The sequence below is a fragment of the Orycteropus afer genome, unplaced genomic scaffold (assembly GCF_000298275.1).
Source record: "Orycteropus afer afer isolate SDZICR_OR568_19922 unplaced genomic scaffold, OryAfe1.0 scaffold00145, whole genome shotgun sequence".
Lineage (NCBI taxonomy): Eukaryota > Metazoa > Chordata > Mammalia > Tubulidentata > Orycteropodidae > Orycteropus > Orycteropus afer.
In genome coordinates, this window is record NW_006921732.1 from 1,155,406 (window position 1) to 1,172,525 (window position 17,120).

General features: G+C 36.5%; 1 protein-coding gene across 1 annotated transcript in view; it reads right to left on the reverse strand.

Moving 5' to 3' along the window:
* The window catches only part of FAF1 (Fas associated factor 1), a 734,611-nt gene that overhangs the window by 165,490 nt on the left and 552,001 nt on the right, over positions 1-17,120 (reverse strand). Inside the window, exons 14-15 of the mRNA XM_042781660.1 lie at positions 10,593-10,729; positions 5,070-5,158 (exon numbers count right to left, since the gene is read on the reverse strand). Coding sequence (XP_042637594.1) covers positions 5,070-5,158; positions 10,593-10,729 — 226 coding nt within the window. The remainder of the gene's footprint in view (positions 1-5,069; positions 5,159-10,592; positions 10,730-17,120) is intronic.

Sequence of the window (17,120 nt, forward strand, 5' to 3'; positions counted from 1 at the left end):
ATTTGTTCATTCTTCTGGCAATCCATGGCATATTCAATATTCTTCGCCAACACCATAATTCAAATGCATCAATTCTTCAGTCTTCTTTTTTCATTGTTCAGCTTTTGCATGCATATGAGGTGATTTAAAAGACCATGGCTTGGGTCACACACACCTTAGTCCTCAAAGTGACATCTCTGATTTTTTTAAAAACATTTTCAAGAGGTGTTTTGCATCATATTTGCCCAATGCAATATATCCTTTGATTTCTTGACAGCTGCTTCCGTGGCATCGAATGTAGATCTAAGTAAATAAAATGAAATTCTTGACAACTTTAATCTTTTCTCCATTTATCATGATTGCTTTCTGGTCCAATTGTGAGGACTTCTAGGTTTTTTTTTTTTTTTTTTTTTTATGCTGAGGTGTAATCCATACTGAAGATTGTAGTCTTTGAGCTTCATCATGAAGTGCTTCAAGGCTTTGCTTTCAGCAAGCAAGGTTGTGTCATCTGTATATTGTAGATTGTTAATGATTCTCCTTGCAATCCTAATGCCATGTTCTACTTCATATAGTCCAGATTCTTGGATTATTTGCTCAACATACAGACTGAATAAGTATAGTGAAAAGATATAACCCTGACGCACAACTTTCCTGATTTTACACCATGCATTATCTCCTTGTTGTGTTTGAACAACTGCTTCTTAGTCTATGAATAGGTTCTACATAAGCAAATTTAAGTGTTCTGGAATTCCCATTTTTCACAAGGTTATGCATAATTTTTTATGAACCACACAAATATATTTTTAGAATTACCAAAGAAATGTAACTATCCTAATCTCTAGGATCTGGATTATGACAATTCAGTGGATTACACCTCAGATACAAGTTAACTACAGAGGTTAGGCTAGAGGAGAGTAATTTTTTCATGTAGGATACCTGACTCTAAATAAATTATTGTTGAGTGAATGAACAAATGAATGAAACAATAAATAGTTCTGAGTCTAAGTATAATAAACTCTTGAATATCAGAGGTTTCCAGATTGTTGTTGTTTGTTGTTATGTGCCGTTGAGTCAGTTACCTATGAGTAAAAATAAATACTAAAAAAAATGGAAACATTTGCATTTTAGAAAGCATCTATTGTTTGGAACAGGTGTAAAGCAAAAAAGAGATACTAAAACGTGGTTACCATCACGTAGTAACACTTGCTTTTCTCCTTACCCTCTCTTTGCCAATAACCCCTCATTACAGTAAAGCACCTCAGACTCTAGCCCAGTGCTGTATACTTGGTAGATGCTGAGTAAACTAACAAAACCAAAGTAATAACATTAATGAAAATGTTGAAAAGAAAGCTAGGAGAAGTTACACGAAAAATAGAGGCTTACATAATCCATACTTTCTGATTAGAGTTAGGAAGAGTCAGAGATATAGACGTCAGCCTACTCTGGGCCACCGAAGAATGATTGGGAGTTTATTTAATAAAAGCTTTATACATTATAGGCTTCCTTAGTTGTATTAAGGGAGTCACTGCAGTGCTTAATATAACTTAACCATGGTTAAATAAATTCAGGCCTAGAAAGCCATTCTCCAAATAAGTTGACTATTTGATTTTAATTGCAAGCTTAAAATGAAGTGCTATTTGCAATTTTTTCCCCCAAATAAAGCCAAATTCATATTTACAAGGGACAGTGTTTCTTGTCATGTATTTAGCTGGTACCAAATTATTACAATCAATGTATATTCCAAAAGAATGCTTTAAACCTTAAAAAGGTTTTCTTGGGAACTTCACTTATGACCTTAATGACAACTTTCATGAAAACACTCTAAAATCAGAGAGAAATCCTTACTTCTTGCAGTTAAATTTCAATAAAAATTACAATTACATGGAGTCTTGGATTTTTCATGTAACCCTCATATTAAATTTTGTGCTCAGTATTAAAGGAATTAAAGTCAATTTCTTTAGCAATGAATTATAAGGAACACAAATTAAGATGAAAAAATGAACTGGAATATGCATGCAAATATTGTGCACTCATATCATTACACAACATAATCTGTAAATCTGGTACTAATGAGACTCAAGATTTAAATGGCTGAAGAATGTGTTTAGTGCATTATTGTCAATCAATGCCTCTGTTTCAGGATAAATGTAATCTTGAATGGCAACACACCTATTATTACAAATTCCTAAGTACAGTACTTCATTATTTTAAAATGTCACTGTCAATTTACAGAATAACAGATAAACATCTTTCACCTTATATCCAATTGCCTTTCCTTCAGAGTAAATGAAAGACTATTAAGAAAAATTACAAACTCAACAGTTTTATAGCAATAAAAGAAACCTTACGAGTATCAACACTCTAAAGTAGTTATAGCACTACAAATTTTCATATTTGTTAATGTGGATATCAGTTTTTACACCATTCTGATCAAGTATTATTTTTTCACGTCACATTATTCACCTAAAGCCTTCCAAGTATTCATTTATTCAACTATTCAACAAATATTTATTAAGTGCCTACTTTGTCCTAGGTATACTGTCAGGGGATAGGGTTACAGTCACAACAAACATGAATACATTAATAGTCCTTCCTTGCTCTTAACAAACTCACAGTCTATTGGAAGTCAGAGATAAGGAAATACAGTGAAATTCAATAGTACAGAGGTTCTATTAAAACTGTTTACATGCTTATAAATGGAGAAAAGATTGAAGTTGTCAAAGATTTCATATTACTTGGTTCCACAGTCAACACCAATGGAAGCAGCAGTCAAGACATCAGATGTATTGCACTGGGAAAATCTGCTGCAAAAGACCTCTTTAAAGTGCTGAAGAACAAAGATGTCTCTCTGAAGATCAAAAAATCCAAGCCATGGTATTTTCAATAGCCGCATATGCATGTGAGGGAGCTCTGGTAGCGTAGTGCCTAAGGCACTTGACTGCTAACCAGAAGGCTGGAGGTTCAAACCCTCCAGCCACTCCTCAGAAGGAAGATGGGGCAATCTACTTCCGTAGTGATACTGCCCTGGAAACCTAAGGAGGGGTCGCTATGAGTCGGGTCCGACTGGACGGCACATTACAACAACAACCTATGCATGTGAAAGCTGGACAATGAATAAAGAAGGCAGAAGAAGAGTTGATGCTTTTGAGTTGGGGTGTTGGTGAAGGTTACTCAAAGTATCATGGACTACCAGAAGAATGAACAAATCTGTCCTGAAAGAAGTACAGCTGGAATGCTCCTTGGAAGTGAGACTGGCCAGATTCCTCTCACCTACCTTGGTCATGTTGTCAGAAAAGACCATTCCCTGGAGAAGGATGTCATGCTTGGTAAAGCGGAGGGCTAGTGAAAAAGGGGAAGGCCCTTAACAAGATGTAATGACCCAGTGGCTGCAATGATGGGCTCAGGTATAGCAAGGATTGTGAGGCTGGTGCAGAAACAGGCAGCAGTATTTTTTTTCTGTTGTACATGTGGTTGCTATGAGTAAGAGTTGACTCAATGGCACCTAACAACAACAAAGGGTTCTCTGTTTAAAACACTCATTATATTTGTAAATGTTTTATCTTTGCTGAGAAACCAAACTCTCCTTTATTTGTTCTATGGAAATCCTTATTTTTTGTTATTGAAAATAAACAAAATAAAAAGTGTATTTAAAAAAAATCTGTGAACTTTGTATCTCAAATGAACAAATGCTAACACTTGTTCCATTTTTTAATCTTAAGACTGGTTTTCCAAATACAGAAATATCTTGATTGGTAAGATATTAATGATTACTTGAGATTATTATCTCAGTTCCTTACAAGCTGTGTACCTTGAGCAAATTACTTATCCTTCTTGACCCTCAGTTTTGTCACCTGAGTGTCAATTTTTGCTAGACTATCTTTGATTTGCCCCTCTAAACCCATGTTCCACTTAGCTTTGTGCCCAGGACGTCTCTCCTGCCTTCTAGCTTCTGATTTGGTGTTGTTCTGCACCATCCCCCACATTAGATACAGATGGGATGGCTATGATCCAGAGGGTTTTCACTGGCTGATTTTCGGAAGTGGATCACCAGATTTTTCTTTCTAGTCTGTCTTAGTCTGGAAGCTTTGCTGATATCTGTTCAGTATCATAGCAACAAGCAAGCCACTACCGACAGGTGGTGGCTGTGTATGAGATGCACTGGCTGGGAAATGAAACTGGTCTTCCACACGGACAGTTGGAATGCTATCACTGAACCATGAAATCAATGACTTCAACTTCTGGCTGGGTTAGACAAGAGGAAGTACTAGCAGATCATCAGACTATGGTCGCTGAAGGTTGGTTATATCCCTCAGTAAAAAGAAGTCCTCTCCTAATAGCACCTTCTCCTAAGCCTTCAGGTTTAGGGATGATAATGGCTTCCCTTAACCCTGGAGTACTGTATGATCTTTGGTTGATTTCCTTAAACCCTACCCACATCTTTATAACTAGTTCCTTTATTAGACCCTTTTCAAACTACCCAGTCTGAAGGTGCCATCTTGCTTTGCCAGAACTGTGACTGATACACAACCTCATAGGGTTGTTTTGAAGATCACATCAGATGACATATATAAAGCACCTAGAAATCACAAATATTTAGGAAAGTGTTGACTATAATTGTTATTTTCAGCATTGCTGTCATTAGTATTTTATTTGCTGTCTCCTATCATCTATACCATCTGAACATGCTTAAGGGATTGAGAAATTCAGAAATCTGGATTTTTTTTTAAACTAATTCTCACAGTTCTTCACAAATATTTCAAAGGTGTAATAGGACCTTAAAAATGAGTTATAAAACCCGGATAGTACACATGATTTCCTGGACTGAAGATTCGTCTGTATCCATGCTTCAGAATTCCTGTCCTGCAAATTGATCTCCCACTAGTCCCCCAAATCCAGCAAAGTATAAGTAGTCCATATATTTAAACAAACTGTTGGGTCTTGGAGTCATGAAAAGAATGAACTGATTCAGGGTATAACAAGATGTTAGTCAATCTGGAAATGTATCTACATATTATTTATCAATCATGACATGGGCAGATATCATCATTTGACAATTACTCATCAAAATCCTGCTTAACTTTTGACCTTACCTCATCCTTTATATCTTCCTGTTGTTGGGCAGTGAAGATCTCCATTGCAGCCATGAGTCTCATCATTAACTCATCCACTGTTGTGTTTCCTAGCAACACATGGAGATTGCCAAACTTCACATTATTAAATTTATTAAAAAATGGGAAGCCATTCTAGAATTAATCAGAAAGGAATAACTACAGTCTAAAAAAAATAGATTAGTATGCTAATATCTAATTAAAATACTTTCATGTTTTCATTGAAACGTTTCAATAAGAAAGAATAAAGCAGCATACTGGCAGTTGAAATTTCAGAATATGCACATCCCAAGGAGCAATGTCTTAATCAGAAGAATTTTTAGCACTGCAAAGAATGTCCAAGTCATGAGTACCAAAAGCCCTTTCAAGTTATGAAAACAGCTATTAATAACCCTGGCAACAATTACAATTTGTTTATATGCCAGTGACAAGTATAAGCATTTTATATATATCATCTCATTTAAAACCAAGGTATCATTATCATTTTGATTTTGTAGAGAAGAAAACCAAGGTTTACAGAGCTTAAGTAACCTGCACAGCCAAGGTCAAGCTGGTTAAGTGGCGGGGCCAGGTTTTGAAACAGATGGGCGTGACTCAAATGCCACCTCAGTATACTGTTCTTTAATTAGAATTAGTTCTTGTTACTAAAAATGCCCTGGTGAAACAAACAAAATTCAATTTCTGAAAAAAATCTGATTTCTTTTTCTGCCCAATTGATGTATTTCCATTTTGGCTTCTTTCAGATTACTATATAGTAATCTTTAGGAAAACCAATCAAAACCACCGCCATTAAGTCAATTCTGACTCATCGTGACCCTCTAGGACAGAGTCGAACTACTCCATATGGTTTCCAAGGCTGCAAATCTTTACAGAAGCAGACTGTTTCATCTTTCTCTTACAGATCAGCTGGTGAGTTCGAACTATCAACCTTTTGGTTAGCAGCCAAATGTGTTAACCACTGTGTCACCAGAACTCTTTAATATTTATGAAGAGGGTATTTAAAAAGTTTGTTTTTCCTTAATGTTGTTTTATTCTCTGTCTAAGCTGATAACAAACATATAGCACATATATACCATTTTCTGAAAGCACCAAGTCCTTGCTATTTGTTTTGTATGCATCTACAAAAAAAGCAATGTGTGAGGCTACATAAAGATATTTTTCTTCTCTTTTCTCAAATTACAAGCAGAAAGAGCTGAGTCTTTCTTCAGGGCCTAAGAAAAAATCCTTAATGAAAAGGCCACCAACAGGATAATGAACAGCAAGCATCTAAGCTGGTACTTTTCCAGAGAAAGGCTCGACTGCCTGATCTTTTGATGGCCGTTTATCCAATTTTTCTTATGACCACTGGCATCATGGGGTTAGGGAACCACTTTGGTTGTTAGCCCAAAAAAAAAAAAAAAAATCCAATTTGGTCACATTAGCACTATTCTCTCAATAAAAGAGTATAGGACAAATGTTATCTCGGGGTGGTATCATACTACTAGGGAAACAGAACTGGTTCTGTAGTCATCGTTCCAACCCTAGTTCCACAACTTACAAGCTAAATGATCCAGCAGTTAGTATTGTCTAGCACTTAATAATCATCCACTTCACACCAAAACCAAATTCATTGCCATCGAGTTGTTTCTGACTCACAGGGACCCCCATTTGGGTTTCTAAGGCTGTAAATCTTAGCAGCCAAATGTCTTAACCACTATACCACCACAGCTCCTTTAGTAAACAAATAAATGGATAAGTTACTAAATGAGTGAGTATAGCTCTCTAAAGATCACTTTTTATCTACAAAAGGGAGATAATACTAGAAATAATAACAGGAAGATTAGTTATTGTTGTTGTTATATGCCACTGAGTCAGACCCGACTCATAGTGACCCCTCCTTGGGGTTCTGAGGCTGTATCACTATAGAAGTAGATTGCCTAACCTTCCTTCTGAGGAGTGGCTGGTGGGTTTGAACCACCAGCCTTCTGTTTAGCAGTCAAGTGCCTTAGGCACTATGCTACCAGAGCTCCTAGGAAGATTAGAAGTAATATAAATGTCCTAGTATACTGTATATACAATCACTGGTAGTTATTATTATAAATAGATATTATTTATATTATATTATAAATAGAAGGGAAAAAGTTTAGCACAAAAACACCACATAACATGGCTCAACTTAGAGGACATTTTGCTGAGTGAAATAAGTCAATCACAGAAGGACAAATACAGTATTAGTTCATTAATGTGAAAAATCAAGGAATGGTTTATATATGGAAGGAAATTTTCTTTGTTGGTTACCAGTGGTGGGAGAGGAGGGGAGGGAACATTGACGCGGGGGGGATGTATTGACCCATGTCACTTTAGTTTTGTGTATTTCACTGTGCATAAATTATATTTCAATAAAAGATATTTAAAAAAAAAGTTTAGCACATTTTTAGTGTAGATTTTGCTACTGGGCTTCCATATCTCATTTGCAAACTGTAGTGACTATAGTTCAGAGCAGGGAGTATGAATACTTTATGGAATGTACTGGAATCCTGGAAAATGCTAAAGTTGTACAGCTGACTACATTCTGGTCATTAATTTTCAGATTTAAGTCACTGCTCATCAGGTATGCTTCAGCCTTACCTGGAAGAACCCACTGCCAAAGTGTACTTGTAGGTATTTTACACTTAAGCTTTTAATGGTCAAAGACGGAGAAAAGTACCAGTTGAAGCAGCTTAGGGCCAATTTATAGTCTACTGTAGTAGTTCTTAAGGAGTTCTGGTGGTGCAGTGCCTAAGGCATGTGACTGCTAACCAGAGGGCTGGTGGTTCAAACCCACCAGCTTCTCTGTGGAAGGACAATGGGGCAATCTACTTTGGTAAAGATTTACTCTCTCGGAAACCAAATGGGGTCACTCTGAGTCAGAATTAACTCAATAGCAGTAAATTTGGCTTTTTTGGTAGCAGTTCTCAAACTTTTTGGTCTTAGGCTCTCTTTACGTTCTTAAAAACTATTAAGATCCCCAAAGAACTTTTGTTTATGTGGATTACAGCCATCAACACCTACTGGATTAGAAACTAAAATGGAAATATTTTAAACATTTATTTATCAATTCATTTAAAAGTAATAATAACAAACCAACTACATGTTAATATAAATATCACATTTTTATAAAAAAGTGACCGTATTTTCCAAAACAAAACAAAAGTTTAGTGAGAAGGGTAGCACTGTTTTAACATTTTTACAAATCTCTTTAGTGTTAATCTCAATAGAAGATAACTGAATTTTCATATCTGCTTTTGCATTAAATTGATTACAATATGTTGCATTGGTTGACATTTACCAAGGAAATTTGGTCTTACACAGATAAGTAATTGGAAGAAAGAAGAGTGTTTTAAAAGATAATTGTGGATATTCTTTTTTGACACTATACTCAAACTGGTAAGTAGAAGTTTCTTCAATGATGCAATGTGAAATCTGAATCTGTATCAGTGACCTCTATGTATTTTGTTACTTTAAAATCCATTGGACTATCTTGTACTTTGAATGGATCTTTTACTGATGCATGATCATGCATTGGTCATCTGGAAAATATAGGCTCAATGAGTTACACATTTCTTCTGAATGCTGACACATTCAGATTATTATATATATATATATATATAATCACATTTGTTAATATCAGAAAAGTATTTACACTGTCATTCTTATGGTGGTAGATATAAATTTTCTTCTGAAAGCTCCAATTTCATCATTGGCAACAAATAACGTCAATTACTTTTCTTCAAGTGACAGACTCACTTTGTTCATTTTGGAGAAACTGTTTGCCAAATGCCCAGTCTACATGACCATAATTTGTCTGTCAGTCATATTTTCAAGTAAAAATGACTTTGGTTTCAAAAAAAAAAAAAAGTTCAGCTTATAACTGAAGTTACCATAAAGTACTTTACAGTATGCAGCAGAAGTGCTTTAAGTATATCTTCCATTGTTTCATACAAACTTAAAAGGCTTGAGATTTAATGAAAGTAGTAATTTTTAGTGCTTCATTAATGAGATTCTAAAATGGCTTTAAAAAAAAAAAAAACTGTGAGTCCATGGTGGTGAAAAATATGATGATGACTACTGGTACAGTTCTGTGCCATGGCCTTGATTACTGCTAAGGCGCCAGCAGTTTTACACACCATTGCTTTTGCACCACTAGTGTAAATGTCAACACAGTGAAAAAGGCAAATAACATCTGAGTGTGATTATGAAAATAATATTGACCTCCTGGATTCTCTAAAAAGGTCTAGGGACCTGGGTTGTGGGGGTTGGGGGGTGGGGAAGAAAGGTGGTAGTGGTCCCTGGACCATACTTTGAGAACTATTAGCTATTGCAGTATCACCTCTGACAGGAGAAGCAGCAATGAAATGTTATCTTCATTATCCATTTTTCCTATGCAAATCAGCTCCCCCACAGTAGGTCTCCTTTAACACTGTTCATGAAACTAACCTTATGCTTTAGTTACAGAAAAAAGATAAAATACGACAGGTTTCATTTTACTGGAGGTTTTTTAAAAGCTGGAATTTGTCTCCCCTTCCCCTATCATATTATCTGCTGTAGAACTTCTGACTTAAGTGAAGGCAGAAACGAAGTATTCCAGATCCCACGTAAGCTTTAGCTTGGGGCGCTTGAAAAATCTTTTTTCCTGTGGCATAGAGAAGATATACTGTTTTTGATTTAAACTGTACCATGAATAGATAAGGTAATATTTTACACTAATTCTTGGGGTGCATTAGTAACAGTGAGAAAAATTCACTTATTTTTGTGTAAAGAATGTGCACTGTGGTTAAAATCACAGGTTCACACCTCAGGGCTGCATCCTAGGCTTGGATTCACACAAATAAGGAGAAACAATTACCACCATGAACTATTCGATTTGCAACATACAGTCACTAGATTTTCTAGATAACTGAAGATAAGCATTTCTCTCAACTAATCAACATTACTACACACACACACACACACATATATACACATATACATATATATGAAATGTCATATTTGACACCTGATTATTACTCAAATGCTAGTTTAAAGAATTTAGCAATTGTGAACATTTAACTTGAAAATCTATGTCCCAGGGGCTGTGTAATTTTATTAAGATATTTCTGTTAGATTTTCATGCAGTGCATTTCATTTTTCATAGGACCTATATTTTTGAAGAAGCTCTGGTGGCATAGTGCCTAAGGCATTTATTTGACTGCTAACCAGAAGGCTGGCAATTCAAACCCACCAGCCACTCCTCAGAAGTAAGGTTGGGCAATTTACTTCTGTAGTGATACCGCCTTGGAAACCCAAGGAGAGGTCACTATAAGTTGCATTCGACTCAACTGCAGTGAGTTTGTTTTTTTTAGTTTTATATTTTTGAAGATGTTCTTCCCTCAGGATATTCTGTATTTTTAAATGCAAAAATATTTATCAATATTTTAAGCTCTGAAAATAAAAATTATCAGATCACCACATACACCAGGGTCTATTTCCCTTTGACATGTACTTTACCTTGTATCACATTTAACACTTCATTAGATGATCGCTTTCCCATAATAATCAGGAAAAGTGGAAACTGATCTGTTTTTTGAGTCCGAATGGTTTGTGCAACAACACTGCCAAAGTGTCTATTGCACATTGTGAGAAATCTAAAATGAGATAAAATCCAAAGTAAGTTTCATTTCAGAGTTTAATAAAATTTACTAGTATCTCAACAAAAAACTCATCATTTTATTAGTTACATTAAAATTAGACAAGCCTGTCTGATATCAGTAGATAAAAAGTTGCTGTATTGATTTTTACATCAAATCATAAATGTTTATCATACAAAAAAGTAGGAAACACATCGTAAATGCTGTCTGGGGCTGACAGCATAGAATTCTTAAACATTGCACACTATAGCGATAGCTATAAGAACACCAAATGAATTTCAAGAAGAGAGAATTTCTTAAATAGGATAAACAATATGGTATGGTACAAAGATAAATTAAGTAGTAGCATCCTAAGAAACTGGATTTAGCAATGAAAACATTTTCACAAGTCTTTAGAATCAAGAATTACACTTTAGAATAGTGTTTTCTCCAGCAGTAGCAGGTCTTCTAGTTTCATACTTAGTATGGGATAAAAATAATAATTCTAAGCTTTTGACCAAAAAAAGCTCAGAGATATTAGCATACTGAAGTCTAGCATTAGTATTCTTAACACGATCTGGAATAAATGAAAAAACTGATAAAGCTTTTCTCTTCTATTAGAGGACTGTTTGAAATTAGCATTTCTTTCAAGAGAAAAGGGTAGCTTATGATATGTTTTCAGATCTGATGGTAAAAAGTAAATGTCATAATAATAATGAATTATGAAAGACCAAATGCAAATACAGAATGCTTTAATAAGATCCAATTTAATAAAGTCTGTAAAAATAATGGACTTTTAATAACACAGGTCACAAAAGGCAAAACAGTGGAAATTCTGGGGACTAGCCACTCGTACTGGCTTATTAATTCTTAATTATGTTCATGAAAGGCAACTTAAATCGTGTGTTTTCTTATGCCTTATGATAATATTTTAGGTAACAACTCCTCTGAAATGTATGTTCTAGCTGATGAGCAAAGTCCTGTCGTCACATGCATTAAGAAGGTAAATCTATTTGAAAAGACAAACGGCATTAAAATGTCATGTGCTCAGATTCATTTGATAACCAAATTCAAAACAGAATCAAACCTCTTAATTTTTAAAGCCAATATATTTTTTGACTATAGAAAGTCATCCCAGATATTTAGGCTGACTCCTCTTCAAAACCTGTGCTGTGACTACAGAAACTAGACCTTGTTAAGGGCCACTAGAACTGTCAGCAAGAGTGTCAAGACAAGTTAACACCACTGCAATAAGTTCACTGGGAGGCAGGTTCATATATACATTTAGAACAGCAATAACCAGACTTCGTGGCTATTTGAAATGACAAGGCCTTAAGAAATCCATTGTTGGCCATGATTTCAGTGCCCCCATGAAAATTCAGATCTCCACATTCCACAACTATTATGGGATAAAAGGTGCTCAAGCAGCCTAAGCCTCCATACCAAATTTCATACCCATATAACTTCAGCTCATGAATGGGGATGTGTACATCAGGAGACTAGAAAGTTAGGATCTCATTTTTCTTTCTTCTTCTTACTAAAATATTTGAAGTCAGTCTTGACCCTAATCTGTTCATTGGCAACCTCTGAAATTAAAGATGTCAAAAAACAGTTGGAATGCCATTTCCTACAAAAGGGAGAAAATAAATCCTTGTTGCTTTCACACCAATGGATTAAGTGGATATCACACAGTAGATGCCCATCACAGCACTAGCCTCACAAGTGATGTTAAATACTAGTTGAACAGAATGAGATACCCACCCAACACTCTAAAAAAAGGTAAAAAGAGAGAAAGGAAGGAAGAAAAAAACAAAGGAAGAAAGAAAAAAAGGAAGGAAGAAAGGGTCTATAAGGCTCAGTAGTTTTCAGAATTTAATATCAAGACAATTTCCTGGAAACTATACTTCCCAAATTATCTTTTTTGTTAACACGAGCCAGAAAGGAAAATAATTAAAAAATGTAGGTATCTTTTGGGTTTAAAATAATATGTAACACAGATTTCAAAACTACACAAAGCATATTCAAGAGATACACATTCTTCAAAGGCACATAGTCATTCAGTTAACTAGAGAATACAACAAAGTGATCTGTTTTCTACCAGGTACTGGCAAATCACTCTAATTTTCTAGATGGAGTTATGAAATATACGGGGTTCACACAGCCAGCTGACTCTTTTTTTTTTTTTCCTTTTTATTGTGATTTGGGTGAAAATTTACAGAGCAAATACACTCTCCATACAGCAGTTCACATACACTGTCTCATGATATTGACCACAATTTACCACAATGCAACATCTCCCATCCTACCTCCCCCCGATAGTTACCTCTTCCCTGTGTCCATCCCTCCATGAATTCCTGCCCTCTGAGCTATCTCTCTGTGCATAAGCAGCCCTTCTTTCTCCCATGCTTGTTCTCTCCAAGGAGTGTATCTACCTCAGGTAAATGTTCAATTCATATGCCTGTCTATTGTTTGGCTGGAAGCTACAGGCATGTGTTCAATTCCAGACCTGAAGGGCAGCTAGGGGCTATAGTCTCAGTGGTTCCATCAGGCTCTATCAGGCCAGCGAACCTGGTTCCCCCCCCACCCCTTTTTTTTCCAAATGATTTTGAGTTTTGTTCCACATTGTTCTCCCTGTCTATCCAGGATCTCCTACATAGATCCTCTTCCAAGTGGTTGACAGTAGTAGTCGGGTACCATCTAGTTCTTCTGGTCTCATAGTTGTATAGGCTGCAGAGCAGATAGTGTACCAGTTGCTAGGACTAATTGTTTCCATGAATTTTTGGTTTTCTTCATTCTTCTTGACTCTGGATGAGGAGAGACCCATCGTTGCGTCTAGATGGCAGCTTGCAAGCTTTTAAGATCCCAGTCGCTACTCGCCACAGTAGGAGGTGGAACAATGTTTTGTGTAATACGTTATGCCAATTGAGCTTGATGTCCTCTGCGACTATGGTCCCGAGCCCACAGGTTCAACTACTCGGTCCCTCTGGGTAGCTGGCTGTGACCAAGCAATGACTACAACCTTGCCCCTTGCTAGCTGACACTTTCTAGTGGCCTTACCTCATAATTTGTTCTAATCAAATATAAACTTTGTTAAAATTTTAATTAATCCGATTAATCTTCCTGAGACCTGAATCATGTTTATTTTGAGATTTTCAAGCTGTGATCTTGATGAGGCTATAGGTTCAATGCCAAACCAAATGCACTGCTGTCGAGTCGGACCCAACTCATAGCAACCCCTCCTTGGGTTTCTGAGGCAGTATCACTACGGAAGTAGATTGCCCCATCTTCCTTCCGAGGAGTGGCTGGTGGGTTTGAACAGCCAGCCTTATGAATAGCAGTCAAATGCCTTAGGCACTACGCCACCAGAGCTCCTATAGGGTTGATGGACTGCACCAAATTACAAATAGCACCAAATTACAATGTCAGTTCCTTCCATTATAATGTTCAAGGGCTTCAGGTAGCACTTCACAAAATATCAAGTTGTGAACATCACACAGCAAAGTCACCATACACAACACACTACCAGGGGCAACAAATTCAGTCAAAACATTTAGAACAAAAACAGACAAGGGAAAAACAAATTGTTTTCAGAGAGAAAGTGTGATTCTCCTAATTGTAGTATTTTCTTCCTTTTGAAGAGAAAAATATTTGCCAGTGCATCCAGGGGCAGCACCAAAGTTGTCAGCCTAACTGTACATGGCACTCATCAGTTAGATATCATGAGGGACCCCTAAAATCTCAAACCCAAAGAGGAAAGAAATGACAACTATTTTGTGACAAAATGAAATGGCTTTGTTTTCTAATTAGAAAAGATTTGGATACATCAAACAATTCACCCATCACAGACCCATCTGAGGAGGGAAATAACAAGTTGTCAAATAAACCCTCAAAACCGCAAGCCAACATGACAAATTTGAAGACAAAGAATAAATGTCCCCACTAAAGGGAAGGAGGGAGGGAGGGAAAAAATAAGGAAGTGCTGAAAAAAATGAATCAAAGAAAACTATTACTCACAAACTAGGTATAATTAAGCAGTACATTGGTGGTGGAAGGGATTGGGGTAGTGGAGAAAGGGGATGGTTGTGGTGGTTAGGAGTAGAAAGTCTGATCTTTAGCTTCACTGAATACACAAAATATAATCAGTAGCCTATATTTACCAGTTGTTGCTATTAGACAGCTAAAAATGGGAAGATAAAAAATGGCTTTAATCTAAATTTTAGAGAGGAAAATAAAACAGAATATTTATTTGATGGCTAGCATATATTAATCATTAGTAAAATTTTCAGTCTCTGAAGAATTTATCTTTTCTATCTTGCTAATGGGAACCAGGATTACTAATGAATCAGATCTGAGAAAAAGTAATCTAATTTTAATTCAAAACAGCATATAGTTTAGTTTCTTTCAAACAAAGTCATAATTACATGAGTAATTGACTTTTACTAAGGCTGTACTTCAGCATGACACATATATACTAAAAGGAACCTAGCAATTTTAGGGGAAGGAGGATGAAATACTACAAACTCTTATCGCCTACCTACTGTATACCAAGCCAAAAAAAGCAAACTCACTGCCATCAAGTTGATTCTGACTCACAGTGACCCCATTGGGTTTCCGAAGTGGTAAATCTTTAGAGTGTCCCATCTTCCTTCCGCGGACTGGAGTGGCTGGTGGGTTTGAACTGCTGACCTTCTGGTTAGTAGTCAAATGCCTTAAGCACCTTCGCCACAAGAGCTCCTTATTGTATAAAAGGTGGCGCAAAAATAGAAGCAACAAAACTGCAAACTATTCTATTTAAGGATTCCTGATTATTATATTACAATGTTACTTCTTTAAGTTTAAGGAGCTCTGGTGGCACAGATCTCGGCTGCTAACTAAAAGGTCAGCGGTTTGAACCCACAAGTGGCTCCACAGGAGGAAGATGTGGCAGTCTGCTTCTGTAAGGATTATAACCTTGGAAACCCTACGGGGCAGTTCTACTCTGTCCTATAGGGATGCCATGAGTCAGAATTGACTTTATAGTGATGGCTTTGGTTTCTGTAACTTTAAAGGGGCCTCAGATATAAAGTGGAAATAACACGTATCTTAAACTTCATATATTTTTTAAACCCACTTCCCCAACCCCCACAAAAAAACAAAAAAAAAAACACCCATCAAGTCGATTCTGACTCACAGCAACCTCCATTGGGTTTCCAAAGCTGTAAATCTTTATGAAAGCAGACTGCCTCATCTTTCTTGGACAGAGAGGCTAGTGGATTTGAATCACTGACCTTTTGGTTAACAGCCAAGTGTCTTAACCACTATATCCCCAGAGTGCCCTTCATACATTTAAATGTGGATATAAAACGAAAATCACTGTTTTTCTTTTTAATACATTTATGTTAAATAGTGTTAGTTAATTTAAAACCAAGAATCATTATCATATTTTCTAACTGCTTATCCTTGAGCCATTAAACACATGACATGTCTTGCTGATTATTTGTAAATTATTTCTCCAAATTCGAGGTTAGTGGGTAGAAGAAATTCACGTTTAACAGTGCTATGGAACTTCTCTAATATTCCTTAATAGTTTGAAGCAAGTTTTCTGTACATACTTCCTTAACTATAGGTCCTGACCCTGTACTACTTCTTTTGAAGCCACCTTGGTTTAAAACAGACCAACCGGCAGTTTCTGCTATAATAATAAGCCTCATTCCTTATACATATTCATTCGTACAGTCACATTTATGCAGATGGAAAGAAATACCAGAACTTAAGAAAAAAGACCTTAGGTATTATCTACTTATCCAGCCAACACACAATTCTCTTTTCCCTTTACTGGGAAATTAAAGCCAAGGTCCTTTTACATAGTGAGGTGAAACTTACCAACTTGCTAGCATATGACAGCCAGGCCAGCCAATAAGCTTTGTGTCCTATCACATTACTACTCCCACAACCTACATGCCCATTGTTCAGCTCATTTCTGGGGTTCCCACTGGGATCTTCAGCATTCCTGGCACATGCCCCTTTGTCCTTTGAGGTTTTGATTTCTGGAAGCAGTCCTAAGTCCTTAGGTCAAACTTAGTCAGGTAAAGAGGGTATATGACTAAGCTGGGGAACACTGACTATAAAGGCAGTGATCCTCCAGCTTTAGCGGGCTAGGGAGTTCATTTAAAAGGCAAATTCCTCAGGCACACAACCAGAGAGATTCCGATTCAGTAGATCTGAGATAAGACCCAGGAAACAACTTTTAAACACCTCCTACCATCTCTCCCTCAGATGATTCTGATGCAAGTGGTTAAGGGACCACTTGAGAAATCTTTCAGGATGCAGGGCTGCTTTCCTTGTAAGGCTTTAAGCAGTCTCTGAAGGTGGTTCTTAAAAAGTTGTCTCAAAATGTATTATACAATGACAGCTTCGCTGGACCAAGTAT